Raw genomic sequence first — 21382 nt, 5'->3', positions numbered from 1 at the left:
GCAATGTCAGGGAACTGACTAGGTGAAAAATGCCCAGGTGATCCCAGCAGACAAGTCACACCCTGTGCCATAGGGAAAGGTGAAAAAAAATCTGATTCCTGCTAATCTGATTTGGGGGAAAATTCCTTCCTGACCCCAAATCTGGTGACCAGAACTCTCCGGAAAATCTGTCCCTGATTATGGGATATGAGCCCTTCTGAAAACTCTGGCCTACGTGACCTTGGACAAGTCACTTCCCTACTCTGTGCTTCAGTTTCCCCCTCTGTAAAATGAGGGCAAGTGATACTGATTTGTTTTCATAAACCACAGATCTCTGGGAGGACAGCCACTGTGGAAATGCATAGGATCATCATGGTTGCTGTCCTTCGCCCCACACAAATAAACCCCTACACACGGATACGCTGTAAATAAATATATTTTAATGATTTTTCCCATTCCAGTTCATTCTTTTGTACATTTATTTATAAAACAGTAGTAAAATTTTTGAATCAGAGCACAGTGCATTAAAAAACAAAACACAAAAGATAAAAAAATCCACGACTGTTCTCTCATGGCATGGGGAGCACCCCACTTCTCACGCTGGCTGGAGCAGGGAATAATGGCGAGGCATGTTCTGCATCCCATAGCCATGAGCCAAGCGCAGTATATACTGTATCTGACAGACACAGACCCCATTCTGCATACAGCACACACCGCAACTCACAGTCCATGAAGCATGCCGCACTACGGTATATACTATTGAGGAGGAGCACTTCAAAAAGCGTCTGGCTAAGATGTTCTAAAGTGACCAGTGATTCTGGGTACCCAACTCAAGGCATCTTAAAGGGGCCTGATTTTCAGAGGGTGGGGTGCTCAGCACTGTCTGAAAATACAGCACCCAAAGTCACTAGTCGCTTTTGCAAAACATGGCTTCCAAGCTTTGCCCTCCCAAATTCACATGCTTTTCTGAGATGGTTGGGTCCGCATCCTATCAGAAATCTTATGATGTCAGATCTTCCCACACAAATCTTGGCTTCGGTCAGATTGCAGATGCTGCAACAGACCAGGAAAAATCTTTCCACTAGATGACATCACTTCCTGTTCCACCCACCAACAGACAGGAAGCGTAAAGGCATGCCACGGTTTCAGACCTCAAGAACAAAAAAGCCAAGTGATTCAAACTGACATCTTAAGTGAAGGTTACATATGTGCCCATCCCTAGTACATACCGTGTCCTGAAGCCACTCAAGCACACGGCACAATGCACACAATATACTGCATCCTGTGTTTGCTGAAGCATGCCGCGAATAGTGCACAGTTATAACACAGAATCAACCTGCTGTAGGTTCAGAAAGAGCTTTGGATTCAAACCAGGCAGTTTTATTTTCCTCTAATGGACTCTCCTTACAAGAACGTCTGAGCAACAAAGCACACTAGGCCTGTCTAGGTACGTTCCTCTCAGCCCACTGGCTATGGCTCCACCAGGACTTCCAAGAATCTGACTCTCATCCCACTGGGCACAGCTTCCCACCCACCTTTCCTGGAACCTTACCCTAGCTCACTGGTGAAAACGTCACCAGCTCTTCTTAGACTGGCTCGGACCATGCACCAATTCCAGTATCTGCTGGATTTTTAGCCTACATCCTGCAGGTCTACATGTGCGAGGCTCTGCAGACAAGCCATGTATCCATAGGCACTTAACATGGATCTATAAGGTTCTACAGGTTCTGCCGCAGAGGATGCATGCTGCCTGCCTGCCGGCACTTAGCAGAAGTCCACAAGACTCTCCGGGTGACTGTTCAAATGTGTACAGGGACACAGTGTGTCCACACAGACACTTGTGTTGCGTAACAGAGTCTATAATGGCTGTATTGGAGGAAGAATATCCACAGGCACTTAACACAAGTCTATAGGGCCCCAGGGGCCCTGCTCTGAAGGACTACTCCTGTTCACAGGCACATAATAATGGTCACTCGGAAGGAGCCCACACCTTGGTTTAACGTGGCAAAACGGACACTCCCATCACTCATCCTGCAGCCCCCACTCACTGAAAGAGCCACAGAAAATCCTGGCCGCTCACCTGCCCCCGAGACCCTGCATTTATGCCACAGACGTTTGCAAGAGCTCCCCTTGCTGGACGGCTATCTTGGGGCAGTGGCTAGTCGTTCCCTCTCCTGCTACCAAATATACGGGGAAAGGGAACATAGGCTAGGGACGTCCCTTTCCCCTGTTCTTCACCGACTCTCCTGACTGCCGGGGCTGGGAATTGCCCAGCTCCAAAGGTGAAAGAGGTGCTGCCCTCTCTCCCCCACTTTCTCTCACTCGCTTTCTCTGCCATCACATGCAAATGTCACTTCCTACTGGCACTTCTGTCAGCTGGGGAGATGCCTACACCCTGGAGATCATCTCACTCCCATCACAGACCCATGCTTGCCCCAGAGCTGTACCCTATGGTCACGTTCGCACTCAGCACCCTATGATCCAATTCACGAGCTCTTTCCTTCTCAGGGAGTTGGCAGGTTGAGTTTTCCCTTATGATTTTAGGTCCTGGCCCAGCACCAATCCCCAGGGTTTGAAGTCAAGGGGGCTGTGTGTGTGCGCAGGGGTCCCACCTGCGCAGCTCTCAGTGCAGAATCAGGGCTGAAGATGGGGCCTGATCTATACAGCCTGGATCTCAGTGCTCCTGAACTTTGAGGATTGGGATCCAGACATTACTAATAAAAAAGATATTACATCATTCTCCAGTAATGGCCCCAAACACTACCATTTGCTGTAGCCTTCCTGCAATACTTAGGGCAATTACTGGGGTATAATGTAGTATCATTACTAGAGCTGTCAATTAATTGCCATTAACTCATGCAATTAACTCAAAAAAATTAATCACATTGTTAAACAATAGAATACTAATTGAAATGTATTAAATATTTTGGATGTTTTTCTACATTTTCAAATATATCTATTTCAATTACAGTGCAGAATGTAAAATGTACAATGCTCATTTTATATTATTTTTATTACAAATATTTGCACTCTAAAAATGATAAAAAATAGTATTTTTCAATTCATCTCATACAAATACTGTAGTGCAATCTCTATCGTGGAAGTGCAAATTTCAAATTTTTTTTTGATTACATAACTGCACTCAAAAACATAACAGTGTAAAACTTTAGAGCCTACAAGTCCACTCAGTCCTACTTCTAGTTCAGCCAATGGCTAAGCGAAACAAGTTTGTTAACATTTATGGGAGATAATGCTGCCCATAACACTTTCATTGCAAATTTGACAAAATGCAAAGAAGATACCAATGTGAAATTTCTAAAGATAGCTACAGCACTTGACCCTAGATTAAAGAATCAGAAGTGCCTTCCAAAATCTGAGAGGGATGAGGTGTGGAGCACTTTTTCAGAAGTCTTAAAAGAGCAACACTTTGATGCGGAAACTACAGAACCCAAAACACCAAAAAAGAAAATCAACCTTCTGCTGGTGGCATCTGACTCAGATGATGAAAATGAACATGCATCAGTCCACATTGCTTTGGATTGTCAAGCAGAACCCAGTCGTCAGCATGGACGCATGTCCCCTGCAATGGTGGTTGAAGCATGAAGGGACATATGAATCTTTAGCACATCTGGCATGTAAATATCTTGCGACGCTGGCTACAACAGTGCCATGCAAATGCCTGTTCTCACTTTCAGGTGACATTGTAAACAAGAAGCAGACAGCATTATCTTCTGCAAATGTAAACAAACTTGTTTGTCTGAGCCACTGGCTGAACAAGAAATAGGACTGATTGGACTTGTAGGCTCTAAACCAGGGGCGGCAAACTTTTTGGCCTGAGGGCCACATCAGGTTTCCGAAATTGTATGGAGGGCCATTTGGGGGGGCCTATGCCTCCCCGAAAAGCCAGGCGTGGCCCGGCCCTTGCCCCATATCCAACCCCCCCGTCCCCTGACTGCCCTCCACTGCCCCATTCAACCCCTCCTCTCATTCCTGACTGACCCCCCACCCAGGACTCCTGCCCCCGTTCAACCCCATTGTTCCCCACCCTCTGACCGCCCCGACCTCCCCTGCCCTTTATCCAAGCCCCTCTGCTCCCTACCCCTGACCACGCTGCCTGGAGCACCGGTGGCTGGCAGCGCTACAGCCGCACCACCCAGAGCACCAGGACAAGCAGCTGTGCCACCTGACTGGAGCCAGCCACACCACTATGCAGCACAGAGCACTGGGTCAGGCCGCAGTTCTGCAGCTGCGCTACCCGGAAAGACCTCGCAGTCCCACCGCCCTGAGCATTGCTCCGGCAGCGCAGTGAACTGAGGCTGCGGGGGAGGGGGAACAGCAGGGGAGGGGTTGGGGGCTAACCTCCTGGGCCAGGATCTCAGGGGCCGGGCAGGAGGGTACCGTGGGCCGGTTGTAGCCCGCAGGCCGTAGTTTGTCCACCTCTGCTCTAAAGTTTCACAGTTTTATTTTTGAATGCAGGGTATTTTTTGTGCATAATTATATATTTGTAAGTTCAACTTTCATGATAAAGAGATTGCACTACAGTACTTGTATTAGGTGAATTGAAAAATACTATTTGTTTTTTTACAGTGCAAATATGTGTAACCAAAAATAAATATCACGTGAGCACTGTACACTTTGTATTCTGTGTGATAATCCAAATCAATATATTTGAAAATGTAGAAAACATCCACAAATATTTAAAGGAACGGTATTCTATTATTAACAGTGCAATTAATTGCATGATTAATTGTGCTGTTAAATTTTTTTAATCGCTTGACAACCCTAATCATTATTAAAGATTTCCCCATCTTCCCCACATGCCCCTTAGGCTCTTACTGAAGAATACTGTTGTCTTTTCTTTTAAATATAAGTGATTCCCCCACCACCTCCTCCTCTTCCCCACCCCAATTCCCCTTGTGGCTGTGCCGACATCAACAGCACTGAGAAAGCAGAAAACAATTCAGCTACAAAGCTGTGCAAAGAAACTCTTCGGGGGGGGGGGGGGACAGGGATTGACTATTAGAAGCCAAAGAGCCCTGGCTAAGATTCTGGCAATCGTTACCAATGTACAATCATCCTCCTGCTTCACACAGGGTGGCTGCCCTGTTTCCCAGTCTCTACGCGTGGGCCCAGATACAGGTTTATGTTAGGGATCCAAAAGACACGGTATAAAGACCGATTTGCCTTCTCTGTCTGAAAAGCCCCAGCTCCGAATTATGACAACATGAATGGGGTCAGGAGCCAGTGCTGGTCATTTTGAAGGAGTTCTCGATTCCATTCTCTTAATGGACCAAACCTTGTTTTGGTCAGGGAGGGAAATATCCTCTTCCAATCAGCAAGAACATGGCTTGTGTTGCCAGAAACATGGAAGCAGACATGGAAGCAACTGGGGGCGAGGGGGAAGACAGAGCCACAACGAGGACACAGAAAAGCCCTTTGCCGAAGCAGTACAACTCCTCGATGTTTCCTTTTGAGCTCGGCAGGGCTAATTTCCGTGGTTTCTAGGACACCATGCCCAGCGAGAGAGAGTCTAACCTGAATATGAAGACACAGGAAGTCGAAGAGGGACTTGTTGGAGAGAAGAAGTTGTTTTTAATGTTCCCTGGCAGTTCCTCGTCAAATGGATATTAGTTCTGGGATCAACCTCAAGACAGGGCGGCATGGGTTGGAGGAGCACCTACCTGAGAGATTTAGAACACCAGTTTCCCCGTATCACTGAGCTCCTCAGTGCTGCCGGAGAACCCTGTAGAACAGAGACCTTGTTCTCCTCTTCAGAGCCAAGCTCACTGAGCAATGAACTCAGATTCCCCCTCCATCCCTCCCCCCACACCCCACGTAACTTCTCCCAGCTTCTATCCATGGCTGGGTTTGTGCTCTTTAAGGGCAGAAAAATTCTCTCTCATGGAAGTTTCAGCAGAAAGCGTTTGGATCCAGATCACTTGACCTCGTGTGGCTATCTTTCACGCATTCGTGATGACACTGAGCACACCGAGCCAAACCCAGAGGCCCCTTAACTCATGCAAAATCTCCCACTGGTCTCAATGGGTGGCTTGCCTGAGTAAAGACTGAGAAAGAAAACAACTCAGTCAGGTCTTTCACTTATTTCACTGGGAGCAGAGGGCACTCAAAGCCTGCCAGGATTTGGCCCACTGAGTTTTTTAACAGAAGAAGGGATCTAAGCTCACCCTGACGATAACTGAACCAGTTATTTAGGGTGCCTTCCATGAGCTTGATTTGCTAGGTTCAGGCACTGGGGATGCTGGGTGTGAGGATCCCAACTTGGAGGTTTCAGTGTACAGGGGCGCATTCAAACCCCTTTTCCAGATGTGGTTCATAGTGGAGGTTTCCACACACACATGCCTCCAGGTCTCAGGTTCAGATTTAGCCCAAAGCGATACTCAGTAATCACAAGTCACTCAGGGCACATCTAGGGTGCAGATGGGAGTGCGCCTCCCCGCCTGGTCAGGTGAACATGTGTTTGCTCTGCTCCAGCTAGTGCACTAAAAACCAGTGTAAATGGCACGGCACAAGGAGCAATGCAGGCCAGCCGCCCGAGTACAAGCTCATCTCAACCCCTGGGTCGCGACGCAACTAGCACACTACTGTTCTTAGCCCCTGCTAGCGTGAGCCCAGCTAGCACGTCTGCCTTGGCTGGGAGGTTGACCAGATGTCCTGATTTTATAGGGACGGTCCTGATATTCGGGACTCTGTCTCATATAGGCGCCCATTACCCCCACCCCGATTTTTCGCACTTGCTCTCTGGTCACCCTCAGGTGCATTTGAAAAAGCTGCCCAAGTGCTTAATAGTGCAAAATGGCCAGCACCAAAAAGTGAGGGTGCAAAGCCAGAAGCTGGTGTCCGGAAACCAGTGTGGGTGTAGTTGCACACTGATAGTTTTGACTGAATATCACTTGGAAGTTTTGGGATTCATCTGAACAGAGTGAGAGGAAGCAGAGATGGGCCCAAAATGGATCCCAACCCCCTATACGCTTTCAAGGGTCAGGAACCCACTTCCAGAGTTGGAGGCTCGGTCTCATCTCTCACGGGGTGGAAGTTGAGTGGGACTCAGTAGGTCCACTCTCAAAACCGATGCCTTTACAAACCCCGGTGACAAATAAATGAGGCTGTTGCATCCCACTCCTGCTCCCAGCTTTGAAAGCAGCCCTCTGGTATCAGTAAATAATTTGTTCAGATTGCCCCCCTTTCTCCTCCTCTTTCCCCCTGCAGCCTTCTTACTCAATGAGCCTTGAGAAACACACCTCCCCTACTCCGTGACAACCAGGGACACCACACCCTCCCTCGGGAAAACTGCACATCTCTGCCCGAAAAGGGAAGGGGAAGCCCAATGCGGGAACATGGTACAAGGCAGCCTCTGCCAACGTCTTCAGGGCAATAGCGCCAGGGCTGGGGAAGACTTTGAGGGAACGCGGGTTCACGTGGTGAAGCTTGGCTGGATGCACATTTGCAGCAAGGCACTCTGAGCGACAAGCCCCCTTAGCCTCCGCTGGGACTTGAAGGCTCCTTCTCATACCTGATGGCCTGGCTTCCAGCCTCCACTCCTGCACTGCGTGCAGCTTGTGGGAAGCTTAGCTGAAAAGTAAGGCAGCTGGGCTGTAAATCTAGGGTCATTCCAAGCCAGGGAACTCCGCTCAGTTCATGGCAAAGCAAGAAAGTTTGCAGATCAAGTTGTAGCAACAGGGTCTGACTTTCCCAGTGACTGTGACAATGCTTGCATAGAGAAATGTTGGGGTCCTCTTGGGTGGGGGGAGGGGGATGTGTGTCTTCACAGACAAGCCTCACTCCTCGTCCTTTCCCCCAGGCTGTGAACGGCTCGTTGTCACAGCATGTCAGCATCCTCCATGCTGAAGCTGCTCCTGCGACTGCTGGCCTTGGAGGCCTCAGGGGACATGGCAGAGAACAAGGGGTCAGAAGCCAGAGGTAACATGGTGTCCTCCATCAGCATCAAGTCCAGCTCCTTCTTGGATAAAGAGGGGAAAGAGACATTGTGGCAGGGGTCCAGCTGGTCACGGAACCCTCTGGAGCCATCGTCAAAGCTCAGGCCGTGGGTAAAGTCCAGCTGGTAGGGAGACGGAGGTAGCAGCGGCAGGGATGGCTGTTGCTGCGTCTCCTGGTCTGGAGGTAGCTGGGGCTGCTGAGGCTCAATCAACCCGTCCTCTCCGGTCACTTCTTGCTTCACGACCTGCTGAACTAGTTCTGCCACGTTCACGCCGGAGGGCGAGGAGGCGGGCAGCCCATGGAGGCGCGCCTGCATCTCCAACTCCTGTAGGACAGAGCACACAAACCAGGAGTCCTTACGAGGGGCACCAACACCACAACAGGGAGCAGGAGGGAGCCAAGATGGTCTCACCCCACTAACTGCTCTGTGGGGAACCCTCCCCCAGCCTGAAAGCTGAACTGACACAATCCAGCAGCCAGAAACAATGGGTGAAAGGCGCCATTGTCATGTTAAGGACCATAGGGTTTACAAAAGTGCAGACGCTACAGGCCAAGACTGTCCGAAGCGACTGGTGATTTTGGGCCCCCAACTTGAGACGCCTTCAAGGGGCCTGATTTTCAGACAGGGCTGAGCACCTGCCCCTCTGAAAATCAGGACCATTTCAGATTCTTAAGTCAGGCACTTTTGACCACCTTGACCCTGGCTGCCACCCACTCCAAGTACAGCAAATAAGACACATGGCTCCCAGAACCGCTAACAGCATTTTTGTGTTTACTCCCACCTCTTTTTTGGTGAGTAGCGAGGACCTCATAGAAGAAATGGTTGTAGGGGACAATCTTGGCTCAAGTGATCATGAGCTAATTCAGTTCAAACTAAATGGAAGGATTAACAAAAATAAATCTGCAACTAGGGTTTTTGATTTCAAAAGGGCTGACTTTCAAAAATTAAGGAAATTAGTTAGGGAAGTGGATTGGACTGAAGAACTTATGGATCTAAAGGTAGAGGAGGCTTGGGATTACTTTAAATCAAAGCTGCAGAAGCTGTCGGAAGCCTGTATCCCAAGAAAGGGGAAAAATTTCATAGGAAGGAGTTGTAGACCAAGCTGGATGAGCAAGCATCTTAGAGAGGTGATTAAGAAGAAGCAGAAAGCATACAGGGAGTGGAAGATGGGAGGGATCAGCAAGGAAAGCTACCTAATTGAGGTCAGAACATGTAGGGATAAAGTGAGACAGGCTAAAAGTCGAGTAGAGTTGGACCTTGCAAAGGGAATTAAAACCAATAGTAAAAGGTTCTATAGCCATATAAATAAGAAGAAAACTAAGAAAGAAGAAGTGGGGCCGCTTAACACTGAGGATGGAGTGGAGGTTAAAGATAATCTAGGCATGGCCTAATATCTAAACAAATTCTTTGCCTCAGTCTTTAATAAGGCTAAAGAGGATCTTAGGGATAATGGTAGCATGACAAATGGGAATGAGGATATGGAGGTAGATATTACCATATCTGAGGTAGAAGCGAAACTGAAACAGCTTAATGGGACTAAATCGGGGGGCCCAGATAATCTTCATCCAAGAATATTAAAGGAATTGGCACCTGAAATTGCAAGCCCATTAGCAAGAATTTTTAATGAATCTGTAAACTCAGGAGTAGTACCGAAAGATTGGAGAATTGCTAATATAGTTCCTATTTTTAAGAAAGGAAAAAAAGTGATCCGGGTAACTACAGGCCAGTTAGTTTGACATCTGTAGTATGCAAGGTCCTGGAAAAAATTTTGAAGGAGAAATTAGTTAAGGACATTGAAGTCAATGGTAAATGGGACAAAATACAACATGGTTTTACAAAAGGTAGATTGTACCAAACCAACCTAATCTCCTTTTTTGAAAAGGTAACAGATTTTTTAGATAAAGGAAATGCAGTGGATCTAATTTACCTAGATTTCAGTAAGGCATTTGATACCGTGCCACATGGGGAATTATTAGTTAAATTGGAGAAGATGGGGATCAATATGAACATCAAAAGGTGGATAAGGAATTGGTTAAAGGGGAGACTGCAACAGGTCCTACTGAAAGGCGAACTGTCAGGTTGGAGGGACGTTACCAGTGGAGTTCCTCAGGGATCGGTTTTGGGACCAATCTTATTTAATCTTTTTATTACTGACCTTGGCACAAAAAGTCGGAGCGTGCTAATAAAGTTTGCAGATGATACAAAGCTGGGAGGTATTGCCAATTCAGAGAAGGATCGGGATATTATACAGGAGGATCTGGATGACCTTGTAAACTGGAGTAATAGTAATAGGATGAAATTTAATAGTGAGAAGTGTAAGGTTATGCATTTAGGGATTAATAACAAGAATTTTAGTTATAACTTGGGGACGCATCAATTAGAAGTAACGGAAGAGGAGAAGGACCTTGGAGTATTGGTTGATCATAGGATGACTATGAGCTGCCAATGTGATATGGCTGTGAAAAAAGCTAATGCGGTTTTGGGATGCATCAGGAGAGGCATTTCCAGTAGGGATAAGGAGGTTTTAATACCATTATACAAGGCACTGGTGAGACCTCACCTAGAATACTGTGTGCAGTTCTGGTCTCCCATGTTTAAAAAGGGTGAATTCAAACTGGAGCAGGTACAGAGAAGGGCTACTAGGATGATCTGTGGAATGGAAAACTTGTCTTATGAAAGGAGACTCAAGGAGCTTGGCTTGTTTAGCCTAACTAAAAGAAGGTTGAGGGGAGATATGATTGCTCTCTATAAATATATCAGAGGGATAAATACAGGAGAGGGAGAGGAATTATTTAAGCTCAGCACCAATGTGGACACAAGAACAAATGGGTATAAACTGGCCACCAGGAAGTTTAGACTTGAAATCAGACGAAGGTTTTTAACCATCAGAGGAGTGAAGTTTTGGAATAGCCTTCCAAGGGAAGCAGTGGGGGCAAAAGATCTATCTGGTTTTAAGATTCTACTTGATAAGTTTATGGAGGAGATGATATGATGGGATAATGGGATTTTGGTAAGTAATTGATCTTTAAATATTCAGGGTAAATAGGCCAAATCCCCTGAGATGGGATATTAGATGGATAGGATCCGAGTTACCCAGGAAAGAATTTTCTGTAGCATCTGGCTGATGAATCTTGCCCATATGCTCAGGGTTTAGCTGATTGCCATATTTGGGGTCGGGAAGGAATTTTCCTCCAGGGCAGATTGGAGAGGCCCTGGAGGTTTTTTGCCTTCCTCTGTAGCATGGGGCATGGTTGACTTACGGGAGGCTTCTCTGCTCCTTGAAGTCTTTAAACCATGATTTAAGGACTTCAATAGCTCAGACATGGGTGAGGTTTTTCATAGGAGTGGGTGGGTGAGATTCTGTGGCCTGCACTGTGCAGGAGGTCGGACTAGATGATCAGAATGGTCCCTTCTGACCTTAGTATCTATGAATCTACCTCTTCCCACGGCCACTAAGCGTGGTTCATTTCAAATCCTCGAGCAGCTCCAACCCTTTCAAACATCCCTCTCAGGGAACTGAACTGGAGACAAGGCCAGATGGAAAAGGCAGACAGACAGACAGGGACCCTGGGAGAGGGGTGAAGAGATTCCAAGAGAGACAGTGGAAGAGAAAGATAGCAAACTACACAAAGAGAGGGGATGCCCAGGGAAATAGAGAGAGGAAAAGGCAAAGAAGAAAACAGCACTTCAAACTTTAACCCATAAAGTCCATAGATATGCCCTTAGTTCTTGTTCATAGAATATCAGGGTTGGAAGGGACCTCAGGAGGTCATCTAGTTCAACCCCCTGCTCAAAGCAGGACTAATCCCCAATTTCTGCCCCAGATCCCTAAATGGCCCCCTCAAGGATTGAACTCACAACCCTGGGTTTAGCAGGCCAATGGTCAAACCACTGAGCTATCCCCCTCAGTCCCTGCCAGATTTTCTATTTCATAGGCTGAATTCCAGTGGTCAGCAACCCAAGAATAAGGTGAGGCAGACATTGCGGGCTCAGTGTTTTAGTGCAAGCAGGCTGCTTGCTAACCTACATGAAATCCCCAGCTAAAGCTGGCGTCAGCATCCCTATCCAGGTGGCACCAGGTACCATAAACCTAGGTCAATCTTTCCAAACCTGGCGGCTTAGCGAGCCTCCTAAATCCACACTGAGGCTCCTAAAAACCTCTCTTAAGGTGCCCAGAGATGGATTTGGAGCCTGCCATTAGCAAATAGGTTTGAAAAGTGTTAGCCCAAGTGCCACAGCCCGGGAAGCACAGGCCTCCCCACGGCAGGGACAGCTACAAACACAGCAAGCCTGGCTCCCACGCAAGCGCCAAGAGTTGCAAGCGTTCCTTGTTTTGAATGGAACCACTCCCAAATTAGCTCGTTCCTGTCACTGGTGGGAACCGGTCAGCTGAAAGCGAAGGGCCTGATCTGCAAAGCAGCACTCACAAGTCAATGGAAACAGCCCAGGTGAGGAAGAGGATATGCAGGAGCATGCCCCTAAAGAACCTGCATGTCTGCAATAAGTAAGCTGTGCAAACAGCATTGCTAGGGGCCTGATGCAAAGCCCACTGAAGTCAGTGGGAACCTAGCCAGTGACTTCACTAGCTTTGGGTCAGTGTGTGCATGGAGCATCTCAAAGGGGCAGAAACGAATCTCAGGTTATGCCAGCGTGAGTCTGGATGGACTCCGTTTAGGTCAATAAAGATGCTCTAATTTCACGGCCTTAAGGGAGAACAGAATCTTGCCCAGACTCTCTGTGAAGGGGCAGGAACAAGATTTGAGCCCCTGAAGGTGTTTTAAGGTATGTCTACACCAAGAAAAAAAACCCAAAACCTGTGGCATCTCGTTTCAGAGCCCGGGTCAACGGAGTCAGACTTGCGGAGCTAAAGATAGCAGTGTAGGTCAGGCTGGAGCCTGCCCTCCAACGTCCTTTCCTGCACAGGGTTTCAGAGCCCAGACTCCAGCCCATGACTGCATGGCTACACTGCAATTTTTAGCATGCAGCTCTAGCCACGTGAGCCCAAGTCAACTGACCCAAGTGACCCATGGCCATGCAGTGGGTCTCTTATTACAGTGTGGAGGCATCCTCAGGCTGGGTTAGAATGGAGGGACGGGGGGGGAAGATGGGAACCCACCTGGATACGGATCAATAACTGCTTATTCGTCATTTCCAGACGCCGAGAGTGATTCTCCAGATCCCGCGACCTCTGCAGGTCCTTCTGCATCCTCCTGATGTAATCAACCGAGGCCTTCAGGATCGTCCCTTTGTTCCAGCGAACATCTCTAGGGTACAACATGGGAGAAGTCATTACAATCTGTGCTGTCAGCTCCTTCTAACCAGCTCCAACGCCTGGACAAGTTCTGCTGAGCACTGCTGTACTGAAATGCCTCTCTGCAAATGTAATGCCCTGAATTACCTCCTGGACACACTCATGTAGGGAATAAGAAAAGGAGTACTTGTGGCACCTTAGAGACTAACAAATTTATTAGAGCATAAGCTTTCGTGAGCTTGAAGTGAGCTGTAGCTCACGAAAGCTTATGCTCTAATAAATTTGTTAGTCTCTAAGGTGCCACAAGTACTCCTTTTCTTTTTGCGAATACAGATTAACACGGCTGTTACTCTGAAACCTGTCATGTAGGGAATGGCACTGGCTAGGTCAATACACACACGCCATTATCCCAGCCTCTGAAAACACCAAGCACCAGACTCCTAGGGAATCCTATGTGGGACCAGACACCGACACCCGACCAGCCAGTATCAATGCAGTTGCCCAGCTGGAAGATCAGATGAAGGAATGAAAATTCTCAATGTGTGAAACAGAATCTGGTTCAGCACTGGAACAACCTGTTACTAGGAAACAGCAGACCATCGTCTACATCTAGTCCATCCCTAGCCAGAGCAGGCTTGATCTCCACAGTAAATTCTCAGGTGCCTTGTCCAGTCAAGTTTTACAGGTCAAACAACGGGACTCCCACTGTTTCTCTGGGACGAACACTCAACAGTTGCAATTAGGAAGTTTTCTCCTGATCTACAGGATAAGATTCATCCCTCAGGGCCACACCATTTGGACCATCCTTAACAATTCCTCTGCCAAGCACCATCAAATCCACGTGGGATATCTAAGACAAGGCGACTTGTATTGCTTGCAGTGATACTTACAGATCATTGGCTTTTGGGATCAGCATTCCAAGTTCTTTGATGCGATCGTTGATGTTAAACCTTCGTCTTCTCTCAACTAAAGAGAGGGAAGAGAAAGAGAGAGATGGAAACTGACCCAGGTTTAGGGATTTGGGACAGCCTCAACTCTCTGCAGCCTGTACCACTCTCAGCCCCCACTGTCCCCAGCCTGGATTATGGAAAATCACCAAGTTCCCCAGAGAGATTCTCATCCCTTATTCTCCTTACCCAGCTTTGGACCAAGGGACTAGGAGAGCCATTCAGAAGCTGGCCTGTCCTTGTCACCCAAACATGCATCCTTCAATTCTGGAGGACTGCAATTTACATGTAATCGACTCCACAGGCACAGGGCAGTCAGAGGTGGGGTGGCAAAGGTCTAGATGGGGAAACATTCAGTGGGCGAGGGACAGTTTAGAGAGGAGGGTGGGTTGCAAGAGGTGTTGGGAAAGGTGGGGCAGTGGAGAGCCACATTGGATGGGAGAGAAGTGGTTGAGGGTAGCATGGGGTGTCATAGGAGGTACTGGGTATGACAAGGGCGCTCGGAGGTGGGGTGGGAGAGACTTAGGATGCTATTTAGCATAGGAAGCCATTGAGACCAAGAGCTTAGCACTATTCAAATGAAGGATGAGACATTTTGATGGAGAAAGAGAACATTAGAGAGTTACATTACGCATGGTACCAATATCTACGTGATACAAACCCTCATATTTCAGGCCACAAGCCAGTGGTGAGGGCCTGACAGTGCTCATGAAGAAACTTCCCCCAAAACAGGTTATCCCATAACTGTCCAGAAGGGACTGTCTGATCTTACTTCAATTGTAAGACCTTTGTGGCAAGAACTGTCTCTTTGTTCTGTATGTACAGCCCCTAGCACAATGGGGGCTTGGTCCATGACTAGGGACCTGAGGCACTACTGCAATAAAAATAAAATAATCACAATAATGGGGTTTCTTGTACTTTCCTCTGAAGCATCTGGGACTGGCCATTGTCAGCCAGGATACTGGGTTAGGTGGAGCCCTGCTCGGATATGCCATGGGGATCCCTATATGCCATGCACGAGAGGTATGATGTGGAATGGGCTGTTCAGACAGATGCGAAGGATGAAGGCAGAGCGAAAGGGAAACCAGAGATACAGACAGAGGGGCCTCCAGGAAAAGAATGGGGGTTGAGCTGAAGGGAACTAGAGCAGGAGACCCAGCTGTACAGCTAGAATGAACCATCCACTCACTCAGGTTATGATTGTCCTTCTTCTGACGCTCTTTAGCCAAGGCACGGCTCTCGGCATCTACAAGAAAGACCCAAGAGGTCACACCACGCTTGTTACAAAGCTGCGTTTTCTCCCCACCTCTCCCAGCATCACTCAGTACGTAACATCAAACAGGGTGGGCAGGATTCTGTTTGACCCGCACCCCAGGTAATCCTTGCTACCATCAGTGGCACAAGCATTGACGCAGGATTTGGCCCGACCTGACAGACATGGACACACACATAAGCTGCAGTCAGAACTCACATGCGTTACCTGTCAGGTCTCTCTTCTGAGTGAGGTCGGCAGGGCATGAACTGCTGGTGACAGCAACCAGGGAGGCCGTCAGCTGGGGGTCACCACTATATACATTCATGTGACTGCTGGACATTGGAAGCTGAAAAACCAGGGAGCACATGATTAGTATGGTTCTCATCCAGGAGGAGGAGGAGCGGGAGATGGTATCAGGGAGCTAGTAAGCTGGCTCAGGGCTGGCTCTCCAGTAAGATTCCAAATCACAAGGCCTAGCATGAAGGGCACCACAATCTAGGGGCTGAGCATGCAACTGGGAGCTGGAAACTCCTGGTTTCTACTCCCCTGCTCTGCCACTGACTCTCTGTGGGACCTCAGGTGAGTCACTTCACCCCTCTGTGCCTCAGTTTCCCTATGTGCAAAATGAGGACAAGGCTACTGACCTAATTCACGAGGGGCAGGGCAGTGATGGCTTGGACACTGAATCTATCAAGCTGAGATTTTCTAAGGGAGGAATTGACTTTCACTGGGCGCTAGGCTCTAATTCCTAGCTCTAACTCTAAGCCCCACTGAAAACCCCAGCTATAAACATTGACAAAGCGCTAAGTAGCCTCATTGCTGCATGATACGTTTACAAGGTGGGACGCTAAGTGATGGAAAGGGAGGAGGGTGTTAAAAATCAATCACTCAATCTTCACCTTGCTATGGTGCCTTCCAACCAGTGACAAAATCTCAAAGCACAATCAAGAAAGCCTCACCATGCACCCTGGGAGTTAGATATCCTTAGCCCTATTTTACATATGGCAACACAGAGGTAAATGGACTCGCTCATGGACATACAGTGGCTGAATCAAGAACTGAAACCAAGACTCCCAATTCCCCTGCTCTAACCACCTGACTGCAATCCTCACAGCCAGGCCAGAAATTCAAGTGGTAGCAGCCTGTGCTGGGAGTTCAGGCCTCAAACCTTGCTGAGTTTGCACGAAGGGGGACAGTCACGGTTGCACATAACAGAATCTGGAGTTTTTAAAATCAAGACCAGAAGTCTTTAAAAAAAAAAAAATATATCAGTTGTCAGCTCCCGCACAAGATACAGTTGAGATCAAAGTAACAGCTAGGAGAGGTACTAGGGCTGTATTAGAGGACGTCAGATTAGACGATTATAATGGTCCCTTCTGGATTTAGGATCTATTACGCCCTCCAAGCCCTCTGGGGCTCATTTAAAAGCAGGAGCCTAGGGAAAGGGCTTGTGGAGTCTCATAGCAGTCAGTCGTGCTATTGCACTGCTTTCCCCTCCCCCAGCCCACACACAGCAATGCCAACCCGATGTTTACAGTCTCTAAGTCAGGCTGCAGCCAGCTCAGACTAGCACTGGCTGCTGACTTACTAGGCAATAATAATCACTACAACTCCAGGGGCTGGGCAGGGGGAGAGAGGCTCAGCCAGTTTGTACACACCACGACGCACGATTTCCCACTGCCTGCCAGGCGCTGGGCCAGGCAAGAGCCAGCACTGACATACAGAGAGCATGCAGCAAAATCCCAGGTTGCGGCCTTGACAGTCAGTAGCAACAATCAATGCAGGGGCACCCCGGTTGCCAGCTTCTCAGTTCCAGCTGAGCTCCGCTCAGGGCAGGAATTGAGGGGGCAGGGTGGTAAAGGTGGCTTCATGCCTCCAATGAGCCTCCTGATATTTTGAGGCCAGCCAAAAGTCTGTCTGACCCCCAGTGTGAGTTAGAGCAGCTTCAGTGGCTGCTCTAGCTTACACTCTGCTCCCCACAGCCCCAAAGCTAGACCGCACGAGCATACAGTGGTTATCCTGGCTCTCGGCCATCAACAGAAGGGGTGGAGAGCCACGGACAATCTGGCCCAGAGGGTATGAGTAGCACAGTCATCACTCTCCCTGCAGCTACCTTTTGCTGGAAGAGCTCAGTCTCCCCATTTCCTAGAGCACATATACTCTAATAGTTCCCTGGCCAGCAAAGGTCAAATGCAGGCTCCTCCCCTCCCTCCAGAGTCAGGATAACAGGCCAGAAGTCAATCAGAGACACTCACAGTGTTGGGCATGTGCATTTCCGGGTTAATATAGCCCAAAACATCATCCAGACGCATGATGTCATCAATGACCTCGTCTATCTGGAAGAGAAAGTTGCATTCTGATAAAGCACATGGCTGGAGATGCAGGGTCACTGAGCAAAAACAAGACAGCTGAGGGTTTTCTCAGTTCCATGGTTTCATTTTTGATGCTATGAGCTGCCTTGTCCATGAAATGCGCTACATCTAGCTAAGTATTTATATATTATGTCCCACCGTGCCTCCTGCTGGGAAATCCCAGCTCTCCGCTCTGCTCCTTATAGCACCTCCTGCGGAGAGAAGCCAGGACTGGAGAGACCCTGATCACATGCCGCTTTTAAATCCTTCACTTCCTCTCCCCTATTCATCCTGCTGCTCTATAAAGCCAAGCAATTTCCTTACCTCCCTCTCCGGGTTGGAGCTGATGTTGAGCATGGCCATGGGGCTGTTGGGAGCGCTGTTGCCAGCTGAAGAGGACATGACATGGCCGGGCCTGACGCCCGGGGAGGCAGCAGGGGGAGGCTTTGGAGAGTGCCGGACAGGGCTGATGTGAGCAGCAAACTTGTTCCCGTAGGTTTCAGAGATATACTCTTGGACCTTCTTGTCCCGTGACTTCTGCAGATGATACGTGGTGGGGTTCTCCAGGTACGACTGAACCTAAAAATCCACACACCCCCCAGGCAGGGAAAAACAATTAGAGCTCTCAACACGGCCAAGACTCTTCCCCCCCGCCCCACTCGCACTCCCCAAGGAGAGAAGGAAACACACTAATCTGCACTGTACCTTTAAAACCTCTCCCGGCACGGACGGTGGGGATTGGAATTGGACTGGAGTGTTGATGGCAGGCGTGGGGGCCAGCGGCACCTGCTGCTGCATATAATGCATCACCGCCTGCTGCTGCAGCCGCTCCCTCTGCTCCTCCTGCTGCGCTTGCTCCCGCATAAGCTGCATCCGCAGGCCGATGCGAGAGGCCATGGCGCTCGTGTGGGGCAGGTCACAGCTTCTCCTGAGGCACAAAGGGGTTGCTGAGGGAGAGAGAGGGAGAGAGAGAAATGGGATGGGCTGGACCATAGCAAAGACTGCAATAGGATTAAATCGAGCCCAAGGGACCCGGCTCTAATGGCAGCACTCTTGGGTAGTGCCCGCCACCGAGCTATCTCAACATGCTTCATGTGGGGAGGGTCAGCAACATTATCCCCATTTTACAAATGGGGAAACTGAGGCACAGGGAGGCAAAGGGGCTTGCCCATGGTCACACAGAGTATTTCTCTGTGTGACAGCTGCATCCACAGCCAAGTGACCTCTACCACCAGCGGCATCCCAGCCAATATCGGGGCCCCAGCATGCCGTAAGGTCTGCAAGACTAGTCCTAGTAAGGTAGCACCAGCCTGTGATTATTTCCTGGGCGATCGTTCTAAAAAGCATGATATAAGGGTTAACTATGAGGCCGTTAGGTGCTGTACGTACATGTAATGAAGTCCCTGCCCGGAAGAGCTTACAATCGAAATACAGGAGGCAAAGAAAGGATTACTATCCCTGCTTTATACCTGGGGAACCGTAGCACAGAAAGGCTGAGTGACCTGCAGGCAGCCTGTGGTAGTGCAGAGAACTGAACCGTGGGAAGTCGGTTCTCTAACCAGTATGTCAAACTGCCTCCCCGAGTCAGGAAAAGACCCTCTGACTCCCAGTCAACACCGAGCAGAACAGGGCTTTGATCTTTGGGCCCCACCACAAACAAACAGCCACAGCAATAAACCAACCCCCAAAAGAAGGATACACAAAAAAAAGCCATCCACTGTTTCCCATGACAGCTTCAAAGACTTCATCTTTCCACCTTCAGCCACTGATCTGGAATGACCCACTGCAGGCGCTCGGGAAAAATAATCATCCCTAGCTCTTATCTGGCGCTTTTCATCAGGAGAGCTCAAAGCACTTTATAAAGGAGGTCACTGAACAGATGGGAAAACCGATGCACTGGGCAAGGATGAGACTTTGCCCAAATTCACCCAGCAGGCCAGTGGTAGAGTTGGAAATAGAACCAAGTCCCAAGTCCTAGTCCAGTGGTCTAACCTCTAGGCCATGTTGCACACTCCCCATTCATTGAGCCAAACCCCTTTCCCAGGGATGCTGCCATATCAAGGGACCAAAGGCACAACCCTCTGTTAGGGAAGGGGGGGGAAGATGAGTTTCCAGTGATTCAGGCCTGATGTTCTCCACCCCACAGACCTCAGTAGGACATCTTCTGCTGAAGGACTGGAAATTCAGCCAAGATTTTCAAAAATAGGGGGTCTAAAATGCGGTGCCCTGGTCGATATTTCGGCACCTAGATAAGCGAGGCCTGATTTTCAGAAATGCCAGGCACCAGAAGATCCTGTGGGCATAGCAGCTGCACACAGCCATGTATCTAATTGGAGCCAAGGAGCCTCAGTTCAGGCCCCTCCATTTCTTTTCAATCTTCGCCTTTGTCTCTCTGGTCCCGCTGTGCCTGGACTCGCTGCTGTCCCTGCTCTGGGAGATTTCAGAGTAGCAGCCGTGTTAGTCTGTATTCGCAAAAAGAAAAGGAGTACTTGTGGCACCTTAGAGACTAACAAATTTATTAGAGCATAAGCTTTCGTGAGCTACAGCTCACTTCATCGGATGCTCTGGGAGAGGAAATGATTCAAGTCTGGACCCTCCGTGTATTCGGATGCCAGGCTCTTTCATGACAATCTCGCTCTCCCTTGCTGTCAAACCAGGGCCAGTTGGCAGAAGGAGAGAGAGCTCCTAATCAGTGCCAGAGCCAGATAGGAGGGAGAGAAAGCAGGTGGGTGAGGAAAACCAGCAATGCATGGAATCCGTGCAGTGAGGCGAATCCAGACCCCAGCGCTCACTGATCTTTATGTGCTGGTTTCTCCTGGAAGCTGGAAATCGATGCCCTGGATTGAGGCACTTCCCAGCTCTGAGACAAGGAACCAGTCAGGGTTCCAGATATTCTGCCACCCACCCAGACCCAAGACTGCCTCTTATTTCCATGGAGAGCTTCCAGGTGATGTGTCTATTGCTACAAGAGAAACCTAAGGGCCAGGAACCCAGCTGTGGACAGGGATGGGAGCACAAAGGGAAAGACAAGAGAATAGGCCAGATAGAGAAGAAAGAGGGTAATAGCCAGTTAGTTATTCCTGGATTTCAAGGGAAATCCCATTGATGTACTGCTGGTGGGAGCCAAAAGAAAGATCTGTGAAGAGAAAGAGCATGTAAAAGAAAAAAAAAAAGGACAGCCAGAGAAAGAGGAAGAAAGAAAAGAGCCTTGCACAGGAAGTGGAATGACACGGTTTAACTGTCTCTTAACTTACCTAGCATGACCCACACCCAGTCTCCCTTGTCCCCTAAACCTAGAGGTGCTCCCCATAGCCTGGTGGTGAGGAGACTATCAGGAGTCATTAAACCCAAAGCTTTAACCCTCGAACAATGCAAACAATGCCCCTTCTGTCCCACGAGCCTGCACGCAAGAGTCTGGAGGCGAGAGAGGCAGCACAAGGCGACAGAGAGCGATGCAGCCAGACACAGACAGGGCTCTTGTTTGTCCATACAAAGGGGATGGGAGCCCATTCAGGTGCAGTGAAGCAGCGCTAAAGAAGCCTGCGGAGACAAGGGGGCTCCAGAGGGAGACGCCCTACCTGGACCATACCGTTTCTAAAGTACTGAGTGTTACGGACTCATCCATCCTGCGAGGCAGGTACA

General features: G+C 48.8%; 1 protein-coding gene across 5 annotated transcripts in view; it reads right to left on the bottom strand.

Annotated features, from left to right (window-relative positions):
• Window positions 1-401: 401 nt before the first annotated feature.
• The window catches only part of TFEB (transcription factor EB), a 57781-nt gene continuing 36800 nt past the window's right edge, over window positions 402-21382 (bottom strand). For 2 of the 5 annotated variants that reach the window (XM_043500358.1, XM_043500357.1), the window contains exons 2-9: window positions 18446-18668; window positions 18065-18319; window positions 17645-17725; window positions 15606-15735; window positions 15324-15380; window positions 14078-14153; window positions 13053-13200; window positions 402-8260 (exon numbers count right to left, since the gene is read on the bottom strand). In XM_043500358.1, the coding sequence (XP_043356293.1) occupies window positions 7817-8260; window positions 13053-13200; window positions 14078-14153; window positions 15324-15380; window positions 15606-15735; window positions 17645-17725; window positions 18065-18319; window positions 18446-18637 (1383 nt within the window). In that variant the 5' untranslated portion in view covers window positions 18638-18668 and the 3' untranslated portion in view covers window positions 402-7816. Of the gene's footprint in view, window positions 8261-13052; window positions 13201-14077; window positions 14154-15323; window positions 15381-15605; window positions 15736-17644; window positions 17726-18064; window positions 18320-18445; window positions 18688-21382 lie in introns of all 5 variants that reach the window. The other 3 variants (XM_043500359.1, XM_038380149.2, XM_038380151.2) reach the window with 3 other exon arrangements.

The sequence above is a fragment of the Dermochelys coriacea genome, chromosome 21, assembly GCF_009764565.3.
Source record: "Dermochelys coriacea isolate rDerCor1 chromosome 21, rDerCor1.pri.v4, whole genome shotgun sequence".
In the NCBI taxonomy this organism is placed as follows: Eukaryota; Metazoa; Chordata; order Testudines; family Dermochelyidae; genus Dermochelys; species Dermochelys coriacea.
Note: the sequence above shows the minus strand (reverse complement) of the source record. Positions and strands in the feature narration are given on the sequence as shown.